General features: G+C 46.0%; 1 protein-coding gene across 4 annotated transcripts in view; it reads left to right on the plus strand.

The window, feature by feature from the left end:
• WDR47 (WD repeat domain 47) overlaps window positions 1–23,953 on the plus strand; it is a 1,275,124-nt gene that overhangs the window by 474,409 nt on the left and 776,762 nt on the right. For all 4 annotated transcript variants that reach the window (XM_069641848.1, XM_069641845.1, XM_069641847.1 and 1 more), the window contains exon 5: window positions 13,275–14,077. In XM_069641848.1, coding sequence (XP_069497949.1) covers window positions 13,275–14,077 — 803 coding nt within the window. The remainder of the gene's footprint in view (window positions 1–13,274; window positions 14,078–23,953) is intronic.

The following is a 23,953-nucleotide window of genomic DNA, read 5'->3' on the forward strand; positions in this document are numbered from 1 at the left end:
TCCCTGTATCCTCTACCCTGCACTTCTTGTTGCGCACTTGCACGATCTCAGTGACATGAGGCCTAGAAAGATTGTTGTATTGTCCTCCTTTTGATGCACCTTCTTTGCTTTGTTGCACCTTGAAACACTGGTGTATAGGGGCACAATAAATAATCAATCAAAGATGCTCTGTTTTGTATGTAGTGTAAGAGTGAAGAAGGAGGTGTGATGAATCTGATGGTGTCATCGCTTCTCTCCCGACTGTGACCTCTCCCCATGTGGCCAGGGGACAGCAGTTGCTACCTGGGGGTGGACATATCACACGGTGGAAGGTAGCCTTCGGGAGGGCACCATGGCATCATTGGATGAGACATGGTATCCCCCCTTTTCTTTTCGGGATATGGCATCCATGCCTTAATGTCATATTGTCATACCTCCCCCAACCCACCTAGGAAGGGTACTGAAAACCTTTTCACAGAACCGGTATGCAAGTTATCAAAACCTGACTTGCCTGCCAAGACTAATGAAAACACCTCCTCAGAATTTGCTTAAAAATCACTGGGACACTTACCCAGACTTTACATGCAAGTTGTCAAGAATGGATATCATTCCCATAAATATGAAAGTACTGTGAAGAAGAAGAGAAGCAGAGTAATGAATATCAATGCAGGCCAAGAGCACAACCCACACTCTAGTTACAGAAATATACGTGTTGCCGGAAAATGTTAACCGGCAGACCAGTTGACAAGCAGACACTGGCTGGAGAATTCTGGTCCTCTCGGTAGTGACTGAGGGACTATGGGGCTGGTGCGATGTCCGTGAAGCCAACCGGCTCACCAAAGGAATTGAGGGGGGCTGGCTGCAAGGGACGGCATACTGTGAGGAGTCGGACGCGAGAAGCATACAGGAAGCTTCAAAGCGTTTGCAGGCACCGAGAAGCAGCCTCCACACCGCCGGAGCAAGAAGAGAAGCCGAACAGCTAAGTGGGAGCCGCAAGAATCCCAGAAGCTAAGAAACAAAAGCACCAAGAGGGAGCAGAAAGCCAAGTAGCTGCCACAGACTTACGGCAGAAGTGCCTACACACGCCGTAAAGAGCCGGTGAGTCCACCCAAGGGAAGCAGGGACACTGGTATATTGGCAACACTCCCAAGAGCACATAGCAGTGGATAAGGCATGTACGAGAAAGCAGGCAAACAAATATTATTTAAATAGACCCAGCGAAGTAAAATTAAGAGACTGTCACATTTGTAAGTGTATGCATCTGAGAAAAGGCCTGGCAGGATAGTATACCAGGCAGACTCTAGGCTGGCTTCAGTCACAACAGAAAATCCCTGGCCAGATAGTATATCAGACAGAAAGTTGCAGGAGAAAAGCCCTGGCAAAAGAGTATACTAGGCAGATGCAAGTGTATTCCTATAAGAGAGCCCTGGTTGGGAAGCATACCAGGGAAGATCACGTTGAAAGTTGAGTGAAACACATCACCTAAGGAAATCCTGAGAAGGATACATCAGGATTAGCAAAATACTGTGTTAAAGCATATTGAAGAGGAGAGAAAACCTGGCTAGAAAGTGCACTTTTGTGTTTGAGTTACTCATTTCCTTTTTTGTTTTAAACATTTGTGTGCTACTCAAGGCAAAATACATTTTCCCTTTTCACCTTTTCTTAGAATGTGAGGGTCAGAATAGTACTTTGGACAAAGGATGCTTTGCTTTGAACGTTGTGACATTCAAGCAACCCCAAGTTTTGGTTTTAGATAGGGACCTTCTAGAGCAGGCAGACAGAGAGGTATTTTACAACCCCCTTTTATTTTAATAAAAGGCTTTGACCAAAACCATAAGTCTCTGTGTCCGTGTCTCATTCCTGGTTCTTCACAGAGGAGACTGACGCACAGGTGGCATGATTGTTGGCATAAACTTTTATTATACAAGAAAATAAAGAAAAAACCTAGCTTGCCCCAACTCTAAGAGGGGTTACCCTGCCTCAACTAAAAATGAAGGGTGTCTTCAGAATGTCTGTGCAAATCAATAGTCCACTGTCCTGTGTCAAAAACCCTACGTCTGTCCCTTACACTAAATACTAAACTAAAAAGGTAGTGGATCTTATTGGTCCAGAAGAATGACTCCTTTCTGGTCAGTGGCCCATAGTCTCAACTGTGGTGCGGAATCTTTGCCCGGGGGAATGCCTCCCTTCCCGAGGTCTCAGTCCCTTTTCTAGGCACAAAACAAAGTTCCAATTTGTAATGCTTAACAGCAGTAAAGTTCTCAGGTCAAGTTTGCCAGGTTAAGTTCTGGCTCAAACATCAATATTGCTTATTTCCCATAGTTACTTCACTATGGGGTTCCTGGAGAATGTCTCCTCTCTCCAGGTGTCTTATTCTCCAAGTTTGCACAATGCCAGGGGGATGTCTCCCTTCCCTGGGTGAAACACACTCAAAAGGCAAAGTTCAAAACAGTTCTCCATGTCAGATAAGGGGAATAGCTTCCTTTCCCAAGTTAAAATAGAAAAAGGCAAAGTTCCACACAGCCAGGTGGATGACTCCTTTGCCCTGGTCTTGACTACAAGGAGAATGACCCCCTTCTCCTGGTATCTTGACTCTTGAATTTGTACCACTTTGTTTACTTCTACTAATTCATTGCTAGTTCAACACAACCAGGGGGAATGACATTTCAATTGCTAGCCCAGTTCCAGATCACCAGGGGGAATTACTCGCTTCCCCTGGCCTCTCTCGCACTTTAGCTTCAAGCACACAGTTCTTAACTTCTCTTCTTTGATTGGGGTTCACGTGGTATCTTCCCTTTACCAAGTACTACAACAAGGAAGATCACTCGTGCTGTGGATTTCGGGTTCCAGACCCTGGTTTCTCTTGCCGTTCGATCTGTCCCACTTGGTTCACTAGGAAGACACCACACTTCCTGGTTTGGGTCCCAGACCCATGATTCTCTACTTTTTATGTTGTGAGGGAGGTACCCCGCTTTTCAGTGGGGGTCCCCAACCCCTGTTTCTCTCCTTCCTATGCTTGGTTCTCTTGGCTCATATTCCCACCAAGTACTCATGTGAGCAAGTTGGCTCACTTTCACGTTCTTGGTCCCAGACCCCTCTCTGGTGGTCAGTGGCATTCGTGACTCCACTGGCCCGAGGACGTGCTCCTCTGCTGCAAAGCCTTCTTGCCACCTGCCCCGTGTCCCTACCAGGCCTCCCGATCACCCCTTTACCTGCTACTGGGTTCAGGTAGCTCTCCGGTCCTTCCTGGAATCGAGGATCCTCACAACAGCACCAACGTTCCTTCTCCTCAGCTGCTCGGTTCTGTGGTTCTCTTCACTGCTTCCTGTTTCCTGTGGCCGTTGTGAGAAACATGAGGCGTTTCTCCCATGCTATTCCTGTGGATCCCTGACTGGTGGCCAGGGATGGGCCATTGCTCTTGGATCCCAACCCTGGGGTCAGACAAGAGAGGAGGGATCACCTGGGAAGGGAACCCTCCTACCCGATGTCTCCTCTGTTATTATGGGATACTTTTGTCAACAACCCATTTGTACACAACCCTATAGCTACCCCTTTCACCCTGATGAAAACCCACATGGTTTTTCCCATTTTCTTCAGAAAAACTACACCTCCTATAATCGCTCCACTCTGTTTTTCCCTAAAACCACTGGGACGAGGAGGAGAGAGATTGGGAGGACAAGGATTACCGACAGAGAACCACAGACACAGAAGACAGACTCTCCCCTTTCTAGATCAGACTGTCCCACTAATGGGGCCAGGCAATTTCAGGCCTCCCTTCACAACCATGCAAACCCGAATTTAATCACTACTGCCAGGAAGTATAAAAGACGGAGCAGGAGCGCACATTTTGAGCGAGCTAGGGATGCTGGAGGAAGCAGAGCAGCCAGAAGGAAGGAGCCAGAGCTGGAAAAACTCTAACACCTGGAGGCGCAAGGAAGGCCAAACCCCTGCTCCGGTGAGCACCAGAGAGGCTGCAGAGTGGTGGGGAGCCTATACCTCCAGAAGGCCAACCCTGGGGCAGTTGGGGCTGCCTGACAGTGCCATACCCAGAGATCCTCCCCTGAGTCAGTCTCAAAGACTCAGGTCTTTGAGGTGCAGGTGTGTAAGACCCTGACCTCACAACAAGTCCCATTGGAAAGCAAAATACACTCTGGGACTTGAAGTTTAGAAGACATTTATTTTGAAATTTGTGTTAAAAGGGTCTGAGCCCGGAAGAGGGAGGCCCTGTTTATTTAGCCTTGAGAAGGGTCCATGCCCGGAAGAGAGAGACCCTGGAAGCAAGGCAAGAAGATCTGAGCCCGGAAGAGGAGGGACCTGGGGTCCGCTCCAGAAGTGGGAGACCCTTAAAGCAATGCGAGAAGGTCATAGCCTGCAAGAGGGGGACCTGGGGTCCGCGCCTGCAGAGGGAGACCCTAAAAACACAGAATGCCCACGCCTCTCCTTGGCTCCTGCTAGAAAGCCGATGCAGTAAAGTCAGCACAGCCTGTGAGTCGGGAGATTGTGAACTGTGGCAAGTGTGAACCTGACAGAGGGGTGCCGAAAGAAAGCTAGGGGAAGGGAACCCCGCTTTCTGGTGGGATTGTAACATTGTGAACTGTGGCCAGTGTGAACCCGACAGAGGCATGCCCACAGTGGGTTGTTGGTCTGAACCCGACTGAGGGAGGCTAACGTTGAGGGCCTCGGAGGAGGTCGGCCTGAGATGTCAAAGAGGTCATAGGACGGTAAAGTCAAACCCCTCGTACAGTTGAAAGTCTTTGACACATTGTGGAGGCAAATGTGAACCCAACTGAGTGATGCCTTTGAAGTAGAATAATCGGTAACCCATTTGAGAACCTTGTGATGATAGCACTGGGGAAAGCCTGACTCTGGGCTAGAGAGAAAGCCTGACTCTGGGCTAGAGAGAAAGCCTGACTCTGGGCTAGAGAGAAAGCCTGACTCTGGGCTAGAGAGAAAGCCTGACTGGGGGCTTCAGAGAAAGCCTGACTGGGGGCTTCAGAGAAAGCCTGACTGGGGGATTCAGAGAAAGCCTGACTGGGGGCTTTAGAGAAAGCCTGACTGGGAGCTTCAGAGAGAGCCTGGCATGGCGCTCCTGGGTGAAAAGCAAATTACCCTATGGGAATGTGTGAGAAAGAACATTTTGTTTGAAGGAATTCTAAAAAGGGGACCGAAGCCCAGAAGAGGGGGGAATCCCCAGTGAAACAAAGTCACCCTATAAACTGTGTCAACAGAAGGAAGTATTTGTTTGTTTAATTCATCAAGACCTCTGACAAGAGACTTTTTGGATGACTTTGAAGAGACTTGGGCACAGAAGCTCCTGATATTGTTGAAAACCACAGTAACCTCGCGCTGGAGAAGCTCAGAAGTGTGCTCTGCTCAAGAGTTCCGCCTTGTCCCGTGCTTAAAACGTGGGGTAGAGAGACCCCGGCCATAACATCCTGATTTATCATTTTGTGAACACTTCTTACTTTTCTAGTGAATATTAATCCCACACTATTTTTGTAATTTAGCTGTAAGGATTGGCAAGAGGTTTTTTAGTATAGGCCCTTTTTATTTGACAAGATGTCACTAGGATTGCCTTGTTATTATTATTATTATTTGATGGTCGCAGCTTGCTCCCATCGTGGGTGTTTTCTCACCCATTTATACAGTTTAAAAAAAACCTTGAAATGGGGTGGGCTGGAAGGTTGCCTCCTGCATGACCTCACTGGGACCTCCACGCCCGCTTGCCTTGGTCTGCCGCTCCGCCTGGTTCTTCTTTCTTGCACGAGATTTGAAACTCCCAGGTTCGTAGCGGGCCGAAGGAGAAGACAGCAAGTCTTTCTAAGTTTTCTTTTTATTTCAGAAACTCCACCCTGGTAGTGTCTACACCTGCAGTGAGAGCTGACAAGTCAATCCTTACTCCTCCTAGGGGCGAGGGGGGACCACCCAGGAGGGAGGGTGCACCTCAACAACCACATGCGTGGATGTTGAGAAAAAAAAAACTCCATGGGTTCATGGCCTGCAGGGCTAGCCTATAGTGGGAGCGCTGTCGGCACCCTCTGGTGTAACATTAGAAGGTGAGCATGGCAAGGGAGGCTGACCACGCATAGCCCAGGTATGCTCCTCAATGGCAGCAAGCATGCAGGCCTGAAAGGTCTGATTCTGCATGATTACGGAGTTCCGCCTGCAAGGCCTCATTTATTTATTTATTTAAAAAAAATTATTGGCATATATAAATTGTGCATTACATATTGTTTCTTCATATTTATCATTACAGTGCTGTTTTCATTTTTGTTCGGTGTCATGCCACAACTTCAACAACGTACAACAATTAACAACAAATGTCTTCCTTTTCTACTTCAGGATATTTCGCTGAGTATTAAGAGGGGTGTAGTTCCAGTTAACTCTACTAGTTTCTGGAGGGACAGTACGGCAGGGTCGGGCCTGCAAGGCCTCATGTGATGTACGGATCTCCTCCCGGGTTGCATGGAGTTCAGCAGAGATGTTGTGTGTCAGCTGCTCCATCTGCTGTTCCGCCCGTCTACTGCGGCCCATCTCAAGTGCAGCCATAGTAGTTCTGAGGGAGGTGTTCTCTTTCCTCAGGGTATCCCTGTGGGCCTGTGCCTCTGCAGCCCTGGCTGTGTGCAGAGCCCCCAGTTCAGCCCGTCGGTCCCTGTTGGCGGCCAACATGTCCAGCATGTGCGAGCGGCATGTGGACCGCATTGCCTGCTGCTGGAGATCCAGCTGCCTTTCAGGGAGGAGAATGGAATTGGCCACCCTTTCCACGCCCTGAGCCATCATCTCACATGATGCCCCCTGTTGCTTTGTAATGGCATACATGGAATTCTCCCTCACAGTATTCCCGGTTGGCACACGGCCACCGCGTTGCCGGACACCACACCTTTCGGGCCCCAAGGATACCTTGCCCTTCCTGCGCTGGCGCTGCCTGTGGCTGCAGGACTGCATTCCTCTGTTGCTGAGCTGCCCCACAAACAGGAGCCAGTAGTGTGGAGCGTGACCCTGCATCCGTAACCACCACAGGCGGACATACCAACTCTGACTGGCCCCTTGAGGGGTCTACCCCCACTGCAGGTGTCGGACAAAACAGCATCCACAGTAGAATCACTCACCTGCAATAGCAATGAGGGGGTCAATTTCCGAATCCGCATCAGAGGCATAGGGTTCCTCAGAGGTGTACTCGGAGACACCCCTGGCCAGTATGGTCTGGAGCAGCAATGGATGTTCATGGTCTACCACCCCACGGCCTCCACTGGTGCCTGGTTGGGGCTCTGAATAATTCACCCCCTCCGCCATCTCCTCCTCCTCCACTGCTTCTAGTGCCTCATCACCTGCACAAAATAAAAAGAAGACATGACCACACATGTTAACAGCATACGGCACACACATAGGTATTACAATGTTGACAGCCAACACATCAAGCAGCCATGTGACACATGACACAAACTCAGGCATGCACACAATGCCAGTGTAATGGAACGGGACCCTGAAAGCAGACATGGATGCATGTAAAATGGCAAAATAAGACATGTACTGCATGGTGCATAGCACCTGCATGTGACTGGCATAGGCCTTCCACAAACATGACAGATGCCAATACACAGATGGCATGTAGCATAGCCATGCCCGAACTGTCATCCACACCCAGATGGAAGCTCAGTACTACTCTCCAAGAGCCATGTACAATGCATGTCATTTTACCTTTCATTTAATTCACTATGATAAAACACACATGTTTCAAAGGCTGCAACGACGCTAGGGTGTTGAAATACAGTGAAGGAAGGCACATGGATTCATCAATGGCAGGTCACATTGACATGACGAAAGTGAATAGGCATGTGGAAGGGGAGAACGGGACTCAGAAGTGTGTGGGTCCAGTGTAGTACACATGTACAGCGTCATCTATCATTGATTACACAGAGGCAGTAATGTGAATGTCCTGGACTGATGGCAGTGTTGGTAGTGGGTTTTAGGGATACAGTAAACCCCACCCCCAAGGGTGGGGGATGGCTTGGAGGCAGTGCATGGCACAAAATGGTTGCTCAGAGTAACGTGTCGTAGCAGACAGTGTGGGCAGGTGTCAATTGCATTCTTTCAGTCATCTGGTACTACAGCAGGAGAGAGGAGGACAGTAAGCACAACACATGAGGAAGCATCAGAAGGGCCCCCAGACCTGGAGAAGCAACAACAGCAGTTGCATAGAGGCAGGGAGGCTGTAACAGAGGGAGGCTTACGCTCGACAAAGGCGAGAACCCCAAACTAATGGCCATGAGGAGCAACTGACCCTGAGTGAGCAGGAAAGGGATGATGAAATACCATGAGAAGGATGCAAATACCGGAGATGAAGTTGAATGAAATGCTTGCCCAGGACCTATATGGACTGGCTGGGAATGCACAAGGTCCAGGAATTAACACTCATAGCCACGGTGAGCCTGTGCCATCCACACAGTCCGAGTGAGATACCCTACACCAAGGCAAAAGGACGTTCCACACAGTCCAGGTCTGGAAGAGTTGCAGAGGGAAGAGTGTATATTCCCAGAAATTCGGGTACTGCCCGTTGTAGTAGTCCGCCATCGGCATCACCAGTCCCATGGAGACGGAGCTGCTGGGGGATGGAGAGGTAAGGAAAAATGTCTCTGAGGAGGGAGGAACAGCTTGCAGGGTGAACACACATTGACGTCAGTCATGTGACTATAGAAGGTGAGTTGTGAGTGGAAGAGAATCACAGGCTATCCGTGACCATAGGTTGGAGCAAGAATAGGGCCAAGAGAGGCTGCACAGAGATTGTGATGGAAGGAGGGAGCAGGTGTGGTGATGAGGATTGCCTCAGTGTGCAGGACATGGTTAGTATGCAGTCTGCATGACAAGCAAGTATCAGTCCAACATCACATGGGTCACACATGGCAGTCATGTCAATGTAGCCTGAACTGGCAGACAATCATAACCCATCACCCAAGCAGCATACACATGGCCTGGACACACACGCATCACCACTCACCTGACATTGTCTCATAATTTGGCAGCCCTCCCATGCCTTAGACCTGCTCCACCGCGATGAAATCGCCAGCGATCTCCTCATGTGGAGTGAGTTCTTTGTCCTGATGGTGTCCCACTGCCAGTCACCTCATGTGGAGTGAGTTCTTTGTCCTGATGGTGTCCCACTGCCAGTCACCCGAGTAGAGGCGAACTTTGCAGCCAGCTTGTCTTTTGCTCGGCGTCAGAGGTCATTCCAACGCTTCATCACATCATCTGCTGTGTGCCTCTCATATCCGAAGGTGCTAATATTGTCCGGAATGCACTGCCAGTGGGCCCTACGCTGAGCAGGCGTATGTTTGCTCCCTGCTGTCACCAGCATGTCACAGCCATGTTCAAACACGAAGTCCACAGGCGCGTCCATTTCCGCATTACAGAAACTCTGCTTTCTTTACGTGTTTGAGGGCTGAGCTGTGTGTGGGGTCCCAGCCTGTTCTGCCGGAGCACGCTTCTTCCCCTTGGGAGGTGGTGCGGACCCTGAGTGGCTTGTGCCGCTGTGGTCAGTAGGGGCTGAAGCGAAGGTGGATTGGCCAATGGATACAGGCAATGACATGAGGACCAAAGGTTGAACTGCAGGTATTGGAAGCGGGGTGCTGTTGCCAGGACCCTGCGCCGCACATGCCTCGATGCCAAGGGTCAGGACCAACACAGTCCTGGCTGGATGACTCAGAGCCGGGGTGGTGTCAGCTGCAGCTGCCCCTGCAGCTTCCACACCCTGGCTGCTCGGGGCAGCAGATGACACTGCTGCCCCAGATCCACGTGACCTGGTGACAGCAACCTTCACCACACGTGCCTTGGCCTTCCCGACACGGAAATCGGCTTGTGAGTCGTCCTGTACCTGTTCCGGGACCAATCCAGTCTGGGCTGGCTGACCCTGAGCCGGGGTGGTGTTGGCTGCAGCTGCCCCTGCAGCTTTCACACCCTGCCTGCTCGTGATAGCAGATGGCACTGCTTGTCGGGTCTGACGGGTGCTGGGGATGGTAGCAGGAGCTGCATCTCCCTGACCCGCTTGTGTAGGGGGCATAGCTGTCCCTGCATGTGCCTGGACACCCTGCCCTCGTGGACCACCCTAGCCACGTCGCCCAATGCAGGCACCCTGGCCACGTCCCCCACCGCTGCCACCTCTGGGAGGTCGCCCAGCTTTTCCTCCCTTACCACTTATTGCCCTCCCAGTCATGGCACTGATGTACTAGCACAATGGGAGGCGCAGACAAAAATTATCCTGGGCAATTGGGGGGAAGGGGGGAGGGTACGTGATGGGAAACGTACCCCTGTGCTCCTGCAAGGCTGTATGTGACCCCTGGGGAAAAATAACAGGTCACGCAACGCTCAGGCACCCCAAAAACAAACATGCACGTGACCCCTCGGTAGCCCATGTGCGATGAAAAAGCATCCCGCAGTACGCTGTGGCACCTAGGAACACAAAGAAATGCGTATGCGGTGAACACGTAGGCTACTTTGACCTCGGAAATGGGGTACGCGACACACAGGGGCAACCGCAGTGGGAAAAATGCGTGCGTGACTCACCGTCTGCCTGGAAAAATGAAGAAAAACACACTAGCTCAGCTTGTTGTCGCGAGTTTACTATGTGTGCTGGTCACTCATGCGACTTCCTCCACTGTGCGCCAGTCGTCCTCCCTGCCGTCTTCCGGCCCAGATGACATCAGGGCCCCCTGTGGACCTGTCCCAACCACGGTGGCCAGTCTGGTGGAGACCACATCCCTGCCACAGTCAGGAGTCGGAGGATCAGAAGAGGTGGTCACCCCAGCAACAGGACCAGTGGCAATGGAGGTAGTGCAGGCACCTTGCAGCAGGGCACGTGCACGACTGTCCCGGGGGTTGTCCTCATCCCGGAGGCAGTCCCAGAGGCGCAGGCACAGGGCTTATCGGCCGCAGCAGGCTCGATGTAGGAGGCGACAGGACTCTGGGCCCTCAACATCACATGGGCAGGTATCAGCCATCGGGCAGGAGGGTAACGTGGACCTTGGAACAAGGATGTTTTCCGTGTTGCAGCGAATTGGCCAGCAAATCGGAGCAGAGTGGCAGCGGACAGAGGGGGCACGACTTACCATGGCCAGGGAGAAGAACACCCTGCGTCGGGCAGGCGAGGCGGGCAAAGTTCCTTGAGGAGACTCGCAGGGAGTTTGAGCAGAGCATGGAGGAGTCCCCGCGGGCTCTCGAGGGTAGAGCACAAACCCGCCTCTGGGAAATAGACGCAGAGCTCGATGATGCCCTGGCCGCAACTCTTGGGGGAAATGGTGAGTCGTAGGACTAGCCTGCTGCCTTTGTAAATAGTTATTTAGTGGTAGGTTTCCTTTATTTGTTTTATGATTTTGAGTTCATGGACTTTGCTCCACATGGTGTGAACAGTTTTTTATTCAGGTTTTTTAGGATGCATTTTTGGATTTTGGGATCATGTACCCTTCAGTCTTGTACACAGTTGGAAATGTTTTAATTTATTTGGATTTTTGTTCACCATGGAGTAATGGTTTTCTTATGATTTTGGTTTGCAATTGGAGGACAATCATTGGACATGGACTGCTTTTTGCAGTTTCAACTTTTTTAATTACACATTTCTTTTTGTTTCAAATTTCATTTTCATTTGTATTCCATTCATTATCATTTTCATGGTTAGCTTTCAGTTGGTGTGATTTTTGGTACTTAATACATTTTTATTCCTTACAATCAAAGTGGCGTCTGCTCTCAATGGTTTGGTGCATGCGTTACTCTTCATTGGCTCTGTTACGTGTCCCTGCTGTTGAGCAATGTTGGTCATGTGTTTGCAAACATGTATGTGTGCATTTGTGATTCACATGCCATGGCGCATGTACTGGGGAGTAGGACCAATGGATGGGTGTTGAGTTGCACTGTGTGGGGGGGGCAGCTTGCGGTGGCATTTTGGTGAACATTTGCTACATGATTGCATGGTGTACAGATGTGTGGGGGGGCATGAGTCGGGGCCTGCCTGCGGGGTATGGTCACGGGTGGGGTTCCTTGTGGTGTGGGGTGCCTGCGGGGTATGGTCACGGGTGGGCTGCCTGCGGGGTATGGTCACAGGTGATGGGGGGTCCTTTGTGGTGTGGGCTGCCTGCGGGTATGGTCGCGGGTGATTGGGGGGTCCCATGTGGTGTGGACTGCCTGTGGGGTATGGACACGGGTGATGGGGGTGTGGGGGGTCTCTTGTGGAGTGGGCTGCCTGCAGGTATGGTCAAGGGTGATTGGGGGGGTCCCATGTGGTGTGGGCTGCCTGCGGGGTATGGTCACGGATGATGGGGGTGTCCCTTGTGGTGTGGGCTTCCCGCAGGGTGTGTTCTCGGCTAACGGCAGCATGTGCGGCCCTTTCCACGTGATTTGGCTGGCGGGAGCGGGGTACGCTATTTTGCCAGGGTACGTGAGGGCCTTTTCACACGATTTGGCTGGCCCGAGCGGGGTACGCAAGGGCCTTTTCACGCGATTTGGCTGGCGCAAGCAGGGGACGCTATTTCGCGGGGGTACGCGAGGGCCTTTACACGGGATTTGGCTGCCGTGAGCGGGGCACATGATTTCACGAGTGTACACAAGGGCACACGTTCCCTCACGGCGCTTGCGCTGCTTCTGCGCTAGAATCCATGGATCGGGCCCTAAATCTGTTCCTGGGAGTGTGTGTTAACAGAGGGGTCTAATGGGTACAGGTGATGGGTGTACATACTACATTCTCCGGAGATGTTCTCCCTTGTTCCCAGAGGGGAGGTCTCCTCCCATGAGATCCTCCCGCTGAGTACCATCCCCAGTGGGACCCACGTGTAGAGGCTTCACCACCCTGGCCTCCCGGGAACGCACCACCCATCCCCTCCCGGCCCCCCTTCACTCACCGGGTAGAAGTGATGGTATCTTGGGATTCGTCACAGTAGTCACACAATGAATTAGAGGAATTTCGATCTTTTCTACCATAGTTAAGTCATAAACAACTGCACTTACCCAAAGCTATCAACCATTGCAACACTTGTGTATAGGCACGCTATAAATAAAATATATTGTATATCATATCATCCTTTCTAAAGCAATCATTTAATTGGCCAGCTCAGGAAAACTTGCCTATTGGCACTAAAGTAGTTCACTTTGTTGTACATACAGTTTGTTGTTCACAAATTGCAAGGAAGACTGGCAAGTGGGAGAATACTCTTAAATGTAGCAGCTTTTCTTCAAAGCATATGTTCTAGAAGGTTGATGTTTTTATAACCTCCTCAAATTATTATCTTATAATGTGATTCTATTTTCCATTGCAGCTTGAAGTTACAATGCAAGAAACTGTGAAGTGCCTGCATGCTTTAGAAGAATACTGTCCCTCCAAAGAAGATTACAGCAAGCTCTGCTTGCTACTCACATTGCCTCGCCTGACCAGCCATGCTGAGTTCAAGGACTGGAACCCGAGTACAGCACGAGTAAACTGCTTCGAAGAATCTTGTATCATGGTGGCCGAGTTCATCCCTGCTGACCGGAAACTGAGTGAAGCTGGCTTTAAAGCAAGTAACAATCGTTTGTTCCAGCTTATAATGAAGGGGCTCCTCTACGAGTGCTGTGTAGAGTTCTGTCAAAGCAAGGCCACTGGGGAGGAAATCACCGAAAGTGAGGTCCTGCTCGGCATTGACTTGTTGTGTGGGAACGGCTGTGATGATTTGGACCTCAGTTTATTGTCATGGCTCCAGAATCTACCATCCAGTGTGTTTGCATGTGCATTTGAGCAAAAGGTCCTTAATATTCATGTTGATAAACTCATGAAACCCACAAAGCCACCTTATGCAGATCTGTTGACGCCTCTTATCAACAAACTTTCTCCTTACCCGTCATCGCCCATGAGGCGCCCTCAGTCAGCAGATGCGTACATGTCCCGTTCACTAAACCCTGCCTTAGATGGACTATCTTGTGGATTAAGCGGTCATGACAAGAGAAGCACAGATATTGGAAGTAGGGCATCGCCAATGTCGCACTCATTTGCAAACTTCCATTACCCAGGAGTTCAAAGCCTTAGTCGAAGTTTTATGCTTGAACCTTCAGATTGCCACAGTATTTATGAAGAATCCTCAGAACGGTAAGTGATTTTTGGTAATTAAGGTATCATATATGGCAAGACCAGCATTTTGTGATAAGGTACTTGGGCCTGCCTATGTATCCACACAACTGTTCAAAGGCGATATTCATCAATTCCTCTACATCCTAATCAGTCAGTCATCTTTTGGCGACCTGAAAATGTACGAAAACTATTTTAGTGCTTCTATTTATTGTATTTATTGTGCAGGTCACTGCCAATGGTATCATTCCATGCTTTTAACATAGACTGTTATTACAGTTAAAACATTGAATGAACTGCATAACACCTCTTTATTGGGTTGTATACGAAATGTTCGAGTTACAATTGCTCGAATTACAATTGACCTTTTCAGAATTGACCGAATTGTGAAAGTCAATTGTAATATATATGTGGGGGGAAACCCCCCGCAACCCTTCACCCAACGCAAAAAAAACATATATATTACATGGCCACAGTAGTGGCCATGTAGTTCTGGTTAAGTTGGTGTTTCCATAGGAAGAGCACTTTTTGGGCGGCTTATAACTTCGCTCCCCCTGGACGAATCCACACCAAACTTTGCAAAAAAGTATATGGCCCACTCTGAATTGTTTTGCAAAGTTTGGTCAGGATTCGTCCAGGGGGGGAAAAGTTATAGGGGGGCCCCAAAATTTCTTTTTTTCCCATAGACTGAATGGGAAAAATATTTTGCTCGCGCCTACAGCCCAAACCACTGGACGAATTTTCACCAAATTTGGAACAGGAGCAGCGTCTTGGTCCCGAAAGCGTGCTTTTGCAAATTTGGTGAAAATCCGTCCAGTATTTTTGTTTAAATTGACCAAAAAGTAGGTAAAAAAAAATTGTGATATGTGTTCGGTCCGCCGACACACTTCCCTGTTCGCTCACCGGACAGTGTCCTGATTGGCCAATCGGCTTGCGTGATGTCCGCGGACATGCGACGTGTTCGCTGATTGGACGGTGTTAAGCGTGAAGCGCGTCAGATTTTCGGTAGCGCCCGCCATCTTGGATTTGCGGACGTCCGCGGACAGCGCGGTGAAAGTTTGTTCAAAATGTGTATTTAGTAGAGTGTGTTGGTGTGTAGAAGTGTTTGGGGAGGATGGAAGGGTATGGGATAGGTTAAATGTTGTGCTTTTTTATGTGGTAGTCGTTCTTTTTGTGTTCGATTTGTCTGCAGACATCACAGGTGTTCTGAAATGTTCTAAATAAACAAAACAGGGGTGTTCTGGGGACGCTGTCCGTATTGTTCTGTGGCAAGTTGAATGTGTTCTAAGAACACTCGGGGTGTCCTGAAATGTTTGCAAATAAACAAAATGGGGGTGTTCTGATGACGCTGTCCGTATTGTTCGTTGGCAAGTTGAAAGTGTTCTAAGAACTCTCGCGTTGTCCTGAAGTGTTCTAAGAACTCTCGTGGTGTCCTGAAATGTTCGCATGGGGTGTCCTAAAGACGCTGTCCGCATTGTTCGATGGCAAGTTGAGTAGGGGTGTCACAGTATTAGTTTTATGACGGTACAATAACCTTCTTGCAAAATGATGGTATATCATGGTTATCGCGGTATAGCAGGAGTTAACCAATCTTAACAAATATTTTCTAAAAAGGTCATAAATTGTTGGATTTATCATCACAAACAAAACCAGGCACCCAGGGCCAGAATGGGCTTTTCAGCATACTTTCCACTGAAATGCCACCCCTTGCTTCCACCAAACACAAACACACGTGTGTAGAGGAGGAGGGGACGGGGGAGCCCTGCTGCGACTGGCAAAGCAAACTGAATAGCTTTTCTTAAGTGGTCATTTAGGCTTTTAGATCCCCCACTGGCGAATGGAGAAGATGAACATGTTGCCATCTTTATAACCTACATGCAGCAGATCAACGGAGGCTGATGGTAGTATACGCATGTGTGCACACACGCACGCTCTCTTCATGTTACAGCCTTTAGTTTACTTGAGGGCCAAAAGGTGTTCAGTAATCCCGGACATCTTACCCTTTGGTATGGCAGCAGGGAATACCCACAGATGAGTGAATTTCGCAGTGTGACTTATGTGTAAATTCAATGATAGAACCACGGAAATCCCCCATTGTCATATGTTTACCAAACATTATCCATTATAAATATATAAACCCCAAAGCCGCCAACCCAAAGTAAACCCTTTTCCTTCTTGGCACTGTATTTATTCTTCCTATTGCTAACATACTGATTTTGTGTCAGGCAGGTGTAGTTTATGGAATGGCATTAAAAACTGCTCCAACTGATACTGCTTGGCAGATGGCACATTCAACAGTGCAAGACCAAGACTGCGCAGCACTTGCTTACTGCAGCCTTTCCAAATCAGATTGAAAAGCACACTTAACGGTATAAACGGTACACCGGTATAAACAATGTGACGGTTATTATTGTTCAATTAAGTGGTTCACGGTATCTTTAGCAGTATACCATTATACCATTACATCCCTAAAGTTGAGTGTTCTAAGAACACTAGGGGTGTCCTGAAATGTTCGCAAATAAACAAAATAGGGGTGTTCTGAGGACGCTGTCCGTATTGTTCGCTGGCAAATTGAAAGTGTTCTAAGAACACTGGTAATGTCCGCGGACATTAAAAGTTTCCATAGGCCATAGTTGAAATGTTTTACTCTATGGATGTGATATGCTGCAGTGGTTGTGGCCAGGGCATAGTGTTGGGTGCATGGCCATTTGGCCATGCACCCAACACTCTATGCCCTGGCCACAACCACCACAGCATATCACATTTATAGTTGCTTATATTTTTGGGTCAAAAACAAATTTATAAGGAACAAAGTTATAAGATACTATGGGTGTGATATGCTGTGATGGTTGTGGCCAGGGCATAGAGTGTATATGTCATGATGCCTACCTCTAAGGAGCCAGGCCGGGCCCAGCAACCCCAGAGGCAGACATCATTTTCCCCAGGGAAGTCTCAGCGGGCCCAAGTCGGGGCCCTTTGGACTCAGTCCTGGCGCCTTTGGCGCCAGGCTCATAGAAGAGGATATGTGTTTAAGTGCTTGGGTGCACACTTACCTGATGCAGACCTTGCTGCTTCATCCAGGCCCTCTTGAGGCCTGAATGGGACTACTTAACCTGTAGGACTACTTCACCACCCGGATGTGGTCGGGGAAGGATACATACCTGATTGGTGGAAGGATACATACCAGGAACCTCTTCCAAGGCTATTTAAACCCCACCCGAACAGCCACACATGCTTCGCGTTGTTCTGCACCTAGCAGCTGGACGCTCACCGTGTCAGCTCCTGCATCCTGACTTCAGCCACGCCTGCCAGCACCCTGGAACACCTGCAAGGGGAGAAAGGAAGAGAATAGGAGAAGAAAAGCCCTTACCTGCTAAATCTGCATCCCGGAGTCATTTCTCCAATCGCCCTGAAAAGGAAGACATCATTTTAAAGGCATTTCGTTTCGATCGCTGCAGCGCTGCATTTTACTCACCTTTGCAAGGCGCTTCCATCTTCAGCAGCAATCTTCCGGATTCAGCTATGCCCCGGCTCCTAGAGGAAAAAAGACAAGAACAAAGGTGAGAGGGAGAAAAGGAATAAGGAAAGCTCAGTTTCCTTTTAAGTCTTACCTGTTGGATTATTCCCACTGCATTTCGGGTCCTGCCGCTTCCTGGCATCTCCGGACCCCGGCCCCTATGGGGAAAAAAGACAAAGACATTGAATGAGCGAATGCAAAGACATTACCTGAGCGCTCATCCAGAACTGTTTCACTTCGGGTCGGCGCCATATCTCCGGCACTCCGAACCCCGGCCCCTAAGGGGAAAAAGACATAAGCATTAGCGCTTGCTGCAATTAGACAACGAACATTATTATTAAGCTTTAACTTTTGAACAGAACTTTTACAGCGCCTTACCTGAACAGTCAAGCTTACCTGAACTCCCATCAATCCTCAATCCAGTGAAGTAACTGGGTTTCAACGCGCCCCTGCATCAGAAGCAGGATGGAGAGCTCATCCTTCCAAACCCTAAGGTGAGGCTTCACGGGGAATCGTGGAGGAGTTATCGTGGAGGGTTGGAAGGGAGTGGGAGGCTTGAGCATTGTTCCACAGTTGGTAATACTCCCTTTTCACGCACAGGAGGGTATCCAACGAGCCAGGGAAGCCAGAATAGAGGGACCCTTCCTGTCCATCTTCAGAGTTCTGCGCCTTCGACGCCGCGCCTCCGTGGGAACCAGGTGAGCGTTACAGTATAATATACTTACTGTTTGGTTTAGTAACTGGAGTACATGTATTTCTTGTTAATTTCTGTGATAAAAGAAAATAGCATGTTAGTATTAGTATTTTGTAATGACTCTTTACATTGTATAATCAACATTTTTTTTTTGGGGGACCCTCATATTTAGTAGATTACAAACCAGAGTAATGTGCAATTTGCTCAGTTTCTGTGTTCATTGCTAAAATCATTGAGTCTGTGGGAGAAAAAAAATCCATGTTGGATTAAAAAAAAACCTTTTTATGTTATGCTACAGTTTATTTGTTTTTGTTTTCAGTGTTCATTTGTTGTTTCTGGCTAATGCTTTATACGTTGGGTTGTTGCATTTATTTTGGAGCAGTAACATATTATTTATTTGTTTGGATATTATGAAATTTTGGAGCGGTTAGATACCAGTAGGCGTATTCTAACTGTCTATTTTTTTTATATATTTTAGTGGTATTGATTTATCTGTTTGGATATTGTTAAATTTTGGGACAGTTAGATACCAATTGGCGTATTCTAATTGTCTATTTTTTGCTCTAATTTAGTGGTATTCATTTATGTGATCAATTGTTGTAGAATCTTTGGGCAGTTAGATAGCTTTTTGAATATTCCAACAGTTTATATTTTTTACTACAAGTTTACTTGAGGTTTAAGTACAGTTTAGTTATCAAATTTTGGTTTTAAGAACATTAAATAAGCGTTTGTAAGATTTGCTGGTAATCTCTCTTTATAGTAATGGTACTATCATTACATTGAAACCATCCACATGTCTTTTTTATATATGCAGTGTAGTGCCCTGAATTGGTTGTGGCTCCTGCGTGGTAGATTATACCTATTGTTGTGAAGGTTTTCTTACTAAGTGATATTTGACCATGTGTGAATCCAGTCAGCTTGCAGTTGTTTTTGGTACCATCTGCAATGTAACGTAGAAGCATTAGTATTACGTATTTACTATGTGTTTGTATTACCAACGTGGAGCGATTATCTGAATTGCAGGTAGAACATAATCTACCATGGTTTGCATTGTGTACAAGTTGCTGAGATGGAATGGATTCACAATTAGGTATTGATATATATACGAAGCGTTCATTGGGGATTTCTTCTTGTGTCACATTGTTGCAGAGAGTGCATGTATGTTTCCACATGTATGAAATCTGGAAGATTTCATTTATAGGTATGATTTTGTTTTCCAGTACTTGTAGTAAGTACATTAGAAATTCTTGTGGATCTTCCTGTGATTTGATAGTGAATTTCACCATTCCAGCACAGTAGTCCAATTGTTGTCTTACTCCATAAACACTATACGTGTTGTCAGGATTGTTTGCTGCATTTCTGTGAAGTACTAACATTTGAATACTCAATGGGTCTGTACTGTGTAAGTAAATGTTGTCAACAATTGGTGGTAATTGAAATAGAATATTCATTGCTACATTTGCGTAGCAACTTACACCAACTATATTTGAGAGTTTAAATGGACCAGGTAGTTCTGTATCTGACTGCTTTTTTTGGAGTTTGTCTTCCTTCTTTGACGAAGTACCTGGTTTACTTTCCCTAATTGATTCTTTCTTTTTTTATTTTTTTATTTAAAATGCTTTGTTTGATTTAACAAACTTCATTTGTCTTTACATATATCTTTAAAAATTATCAAACAGTACCATTCTTCTTCTTCTTCATTTACGGTTTCTTTAGTAATGTCATTCCAAAATTTGATCACAGTAAATATCAGGCGTTGGTTCCTTCCTTCGAGAAGTTCTGCCCATTTTTCGTCTGTTGTTGATTGTTTTTCAGAAATTTTAAAGAAATCTTTATATAAGTCTCTCTTCGCTTTCAAGGCTGGACATACCATAATCAAAGGAATGAGGGCTTCTGGTCTAATTTGGTTGCAAAATCGACAGACATCCGATTTATTGTGTGTTTTGTCTATCAATGCTTGATATTCTCGGGTGGGCAATATATTTAGCCGGAAGCGCAAAAACAGATCTCGAATATTGCACCAGGGAAACTGTGCCAAATATGATGGTAGTTCATTAATTGCTCTCGCTTCCGTTTCCGCATGAAGGTGCCACCTTGTACTTTTTCTGTACTTCTATTGTTCTTAACCAATCATTCATTTGTATTTTCCGTTTTGCATATTGTGGTCTATTAAGCAACAATTCCTCTGTGATGTCTTCCGCTCTCATTTTCGCTTTAATTTCATTAGACCATTTCAATAATGCTGCTGTTTGAAAAGCTTCCTTTTTTTCCTTTAGGATTTCCAAAGCTGGTATTTCTTCTTCAGCAATGAATTTTCTTAACAAGTCCATTTGTTTCCAAAGTACTATAGATTGTACCGATTGTAAAGCTAATTCGAATCTTAATCTATTCATTGGAAATGTTTTAGGCAAGGCAAGAGTTTTCCTCCAAAATAGTGCTTCATAATAAGGCCATCTCATTAGTTGTTTATTAATGTTTGTCTCGCTTGCATATGTCAAGATTGGGATTACTTTTTGTTTGTAGAGCAGAATTACTGAAAAAGTCCCATATTTTAAGTGGAAGAAAAGACCTTTTAAGTGGAAGAAAAGACCTTGTTTTGCCAAAGATCTTGCTTTCCCTTCAATCTGTTCTTGCCATTCTGCTTCGTTCGCCGATGGATTGATTAGAGCCCCTAAATATTTGATTGTTTTGGTTGTCATGATCACTTTATTTTCTATTTGAATCTTCATGTTCTGTTGTGTCTTTGTCTTTAGGGTAATCAGTTTCATTATTCTCGTTTTATCAATGTTGATTTGTAGGTTATTCTCCAACATGTAATCTTGTGCTTTAGTCACTGTTTGTTGCAATCCTTTCAATGTTTTGTCTAAAATAATAATATCATCTGCATAGATTAGCGTCTGAATGGTTTCGCTGTTGATTTTAGGTGGATTTGCTGTATTGTTTTGAATTTTTTCTCCGAAATCATAGGTAAAGAGATTATAGAGGCACGCGGCTAATGGACAGCCTTGCTTTAAACCATTCTCAGTTCGAATGGATTCTGTCACTCTTCCCTCTTTCGTCAGCCGGACACATATAGAAGTATTCGAATATAGTTGTTTTATTGGATTCAGAATATTTGAGTGGCATCCCCAATCTCTTAACTTAGCCCATAGTAGTTGTCTATTTACTGAATCAAAAGCGTTTTTTAAGTCTATAAAAATAGCATATAGTTGTTGTGATTTAGCCATTGCTTCATGTTTCATCATATTCAGCAGCAGGAGGTTGACATTCGTGCCTATTCGGTTTACAAAGCCTGTTTGTCTTTTGGCTTTTTTTATCGTTATCTCTTGCCCATAGATTCAATTTTGTTTGAAGGTAACCGGCAAATAATTTTCCCAACGGGTCCAATAAAGCTATCGGTCTATAATTGGCCGGATCTTTTCTATCTCCTGCTTTGTAAATTGGGATCAGGACAGCTGGTATCTTTTTCGTCTTATCAATTATTCTTAATAGATGACTCAAGAATTTGGCCCAATGTTCTGGGGCCGTTTTTAGGTCGCTATTTGCTAAGCCATCAGGGCCTGAGTAAGTTAATGGTACTAATAATGTCTTCTGTCTCCCATTTCAGGTCCCAGGGATCATCATCTCTCTCTATATCAATTATATCTGTTTGTACAGTATTTTCGTATAATGTTGAGTAGTGTTTCACCCATCTGCTTGCATCCACTTCTTGAATCATATTCTTTCTTGCAGATGAGATGTTCAACATAGACCATAGATGGCGCGTATTTTTTTGATTAAGTGCTGTCAAAATCGCTTCTACATCATTCTGTTTTATCGATGCTTTGATGGCTTTTATTGCATTGGAATACTTGATCTTTTTTTATTTCCATTTCAAAGTTTAGTGCCTTGTGTTTTCGCAATTTTCGCAACTTTTTTACTGTTTTTTTTTTTTGTTTGAACTTCAATGTTGAAGTAATGAGGGTGGATTTGTTTTTTATTCTTCTTTGATCCCATATATTGGTATTTTTCTAGGATTCAACCATAATTCAATTTTAGGTTATCTTGAATCGGCGCACCTTCAAAAGTTGAGACTATTTCCACCATTTGGTTGTGTTTTATCCTGAGTCTATTCATCCCATTTGTAAGCTCAAAGTCAGGTAGTATTAGATGTTGGTCAGTTGTTCCCTGGATAGCCCATTCGATCTGAATCAAATGATGATTGCTATCCTGCTGAATTGAATTTCCAATTGAAGTAGTTAAGTTTCTGATCCTTTCCGATGCAAAAATATAGTCGATAATTGAGTTAGATGTTTCACTTGACCATGTTGGTAACGGTTTTCCCTCACTGTCTGTAGGTTGGTTACTTAGAAAGATGTTTCTCAGATTCGCTTCTATAGTCAATTTTTTTGCTCTACTCGACAATATACTTGGGTCTGAATTCTCACCTTCTTTATTAAATAGATGAAAGTTAGTCTCCTACTATAATGAAGTCCGTTCGGATGTTAGAGATGGCCACGTTGTCAATTTCATCGTATATTGAATCGATGAATTTCGTCTCAGACATTGCATTTGGATTCCAATATATATTAAATATAGATATCAGGTTATCATCCAAGGAAGAAGCTGTTTCAGCCTTGTTATCTGTTGCAATTTTGATAGTTAAATATTGAGCCCATGGATGTATGTTTTTACTTGCAATTATTGTCCATGTTGGCAATATTTTTGTTAGTATCAACATTCCTGTTGCAGGTCTTCCCTGTTGTGCTGATATCGCCGGATTCATTAGGGTACTATACCCATCACAGATAACCTCTTCAGTCAGCCACGTTTCCTGCAAGCAGATGATATCCAAATTGTCCAGGAGTGTTGACTGTTTTTCTAGGAGATGTTTATTTCCTCTTGTATTCCAACATCCCAGTGATATTCTACACTTCTGGGATTCATTCATTTTTCGTTGTTATAAATAGGTTTTCCTTCCACTTTGCTTAGTCTTCAAATTTGATTTAATTTGTGGAGTCTAACGATAATCACGCCATAGGGTTTGGGAGTGTTTGTAATCTTGTTCCTGCAGCTTTGGTCTTGAATTATTAAGATTTTGAGCAGCTTTTATCCCTTTGCTCTGTTCCTCATTATTGATTGCTTTACGCTGCCTAAACGGAGCCAGATTTTTTGCTTTTTTTTCAGCAAATGCCCGTGAGACAAAGATTTCTTCTATTCCAAAACCTAGTTTCTCAAATTGATGTTTAGTTGCTAGAACCCTTTGCATTGTATTTTGATTATAAAAATCCATTTGGACCTCTTCCATATCTTGTTTATTTGGAAACAGAACTAGTTCTAGATCATCCGATTTTATTTTATCCACTTGTGGGATTGCTTTAAACAACCACAGAATATTGGCTCTGTTCATTATTACCGGCTCTTCTGTGTTAGCTGTCGTTGGAAATAAAGCTTTTCTATAGGCACATGTTGTATTCTGCGGATTTTGGAATATTGGTATAACTAATGTAGGACTTGGTTGAGTCATCAAGCTATTGTTGTTGATATCTTCGGCTTGCGTCTCTAGTGATAACCACGATTCATCGTTAGACACTGTTGAATATTCCGATGAGAAGTTAGCTGCCTCTTCCTCCTCATATTCACTTTGAGTTTGTTCAATAATCGTATCTTGGTATTCATCAACAACGATCAGAGTCGCATCTTGTGA

Source organism: Ambystoma mexicanum, chromosome 1q (assembly GCF_040938575.1).
Source record: "Ambystoma mexicanum isolate Mex_15411 chromosome 1q, UKY_AmexF1_1, whole genome shotgun sequence".
NCBI lineage: Eukaryota > Metazoa > Chordata > Amphibia > Caudata > Ambystomatidae > Ambystoma > Ambystoma mexicanum.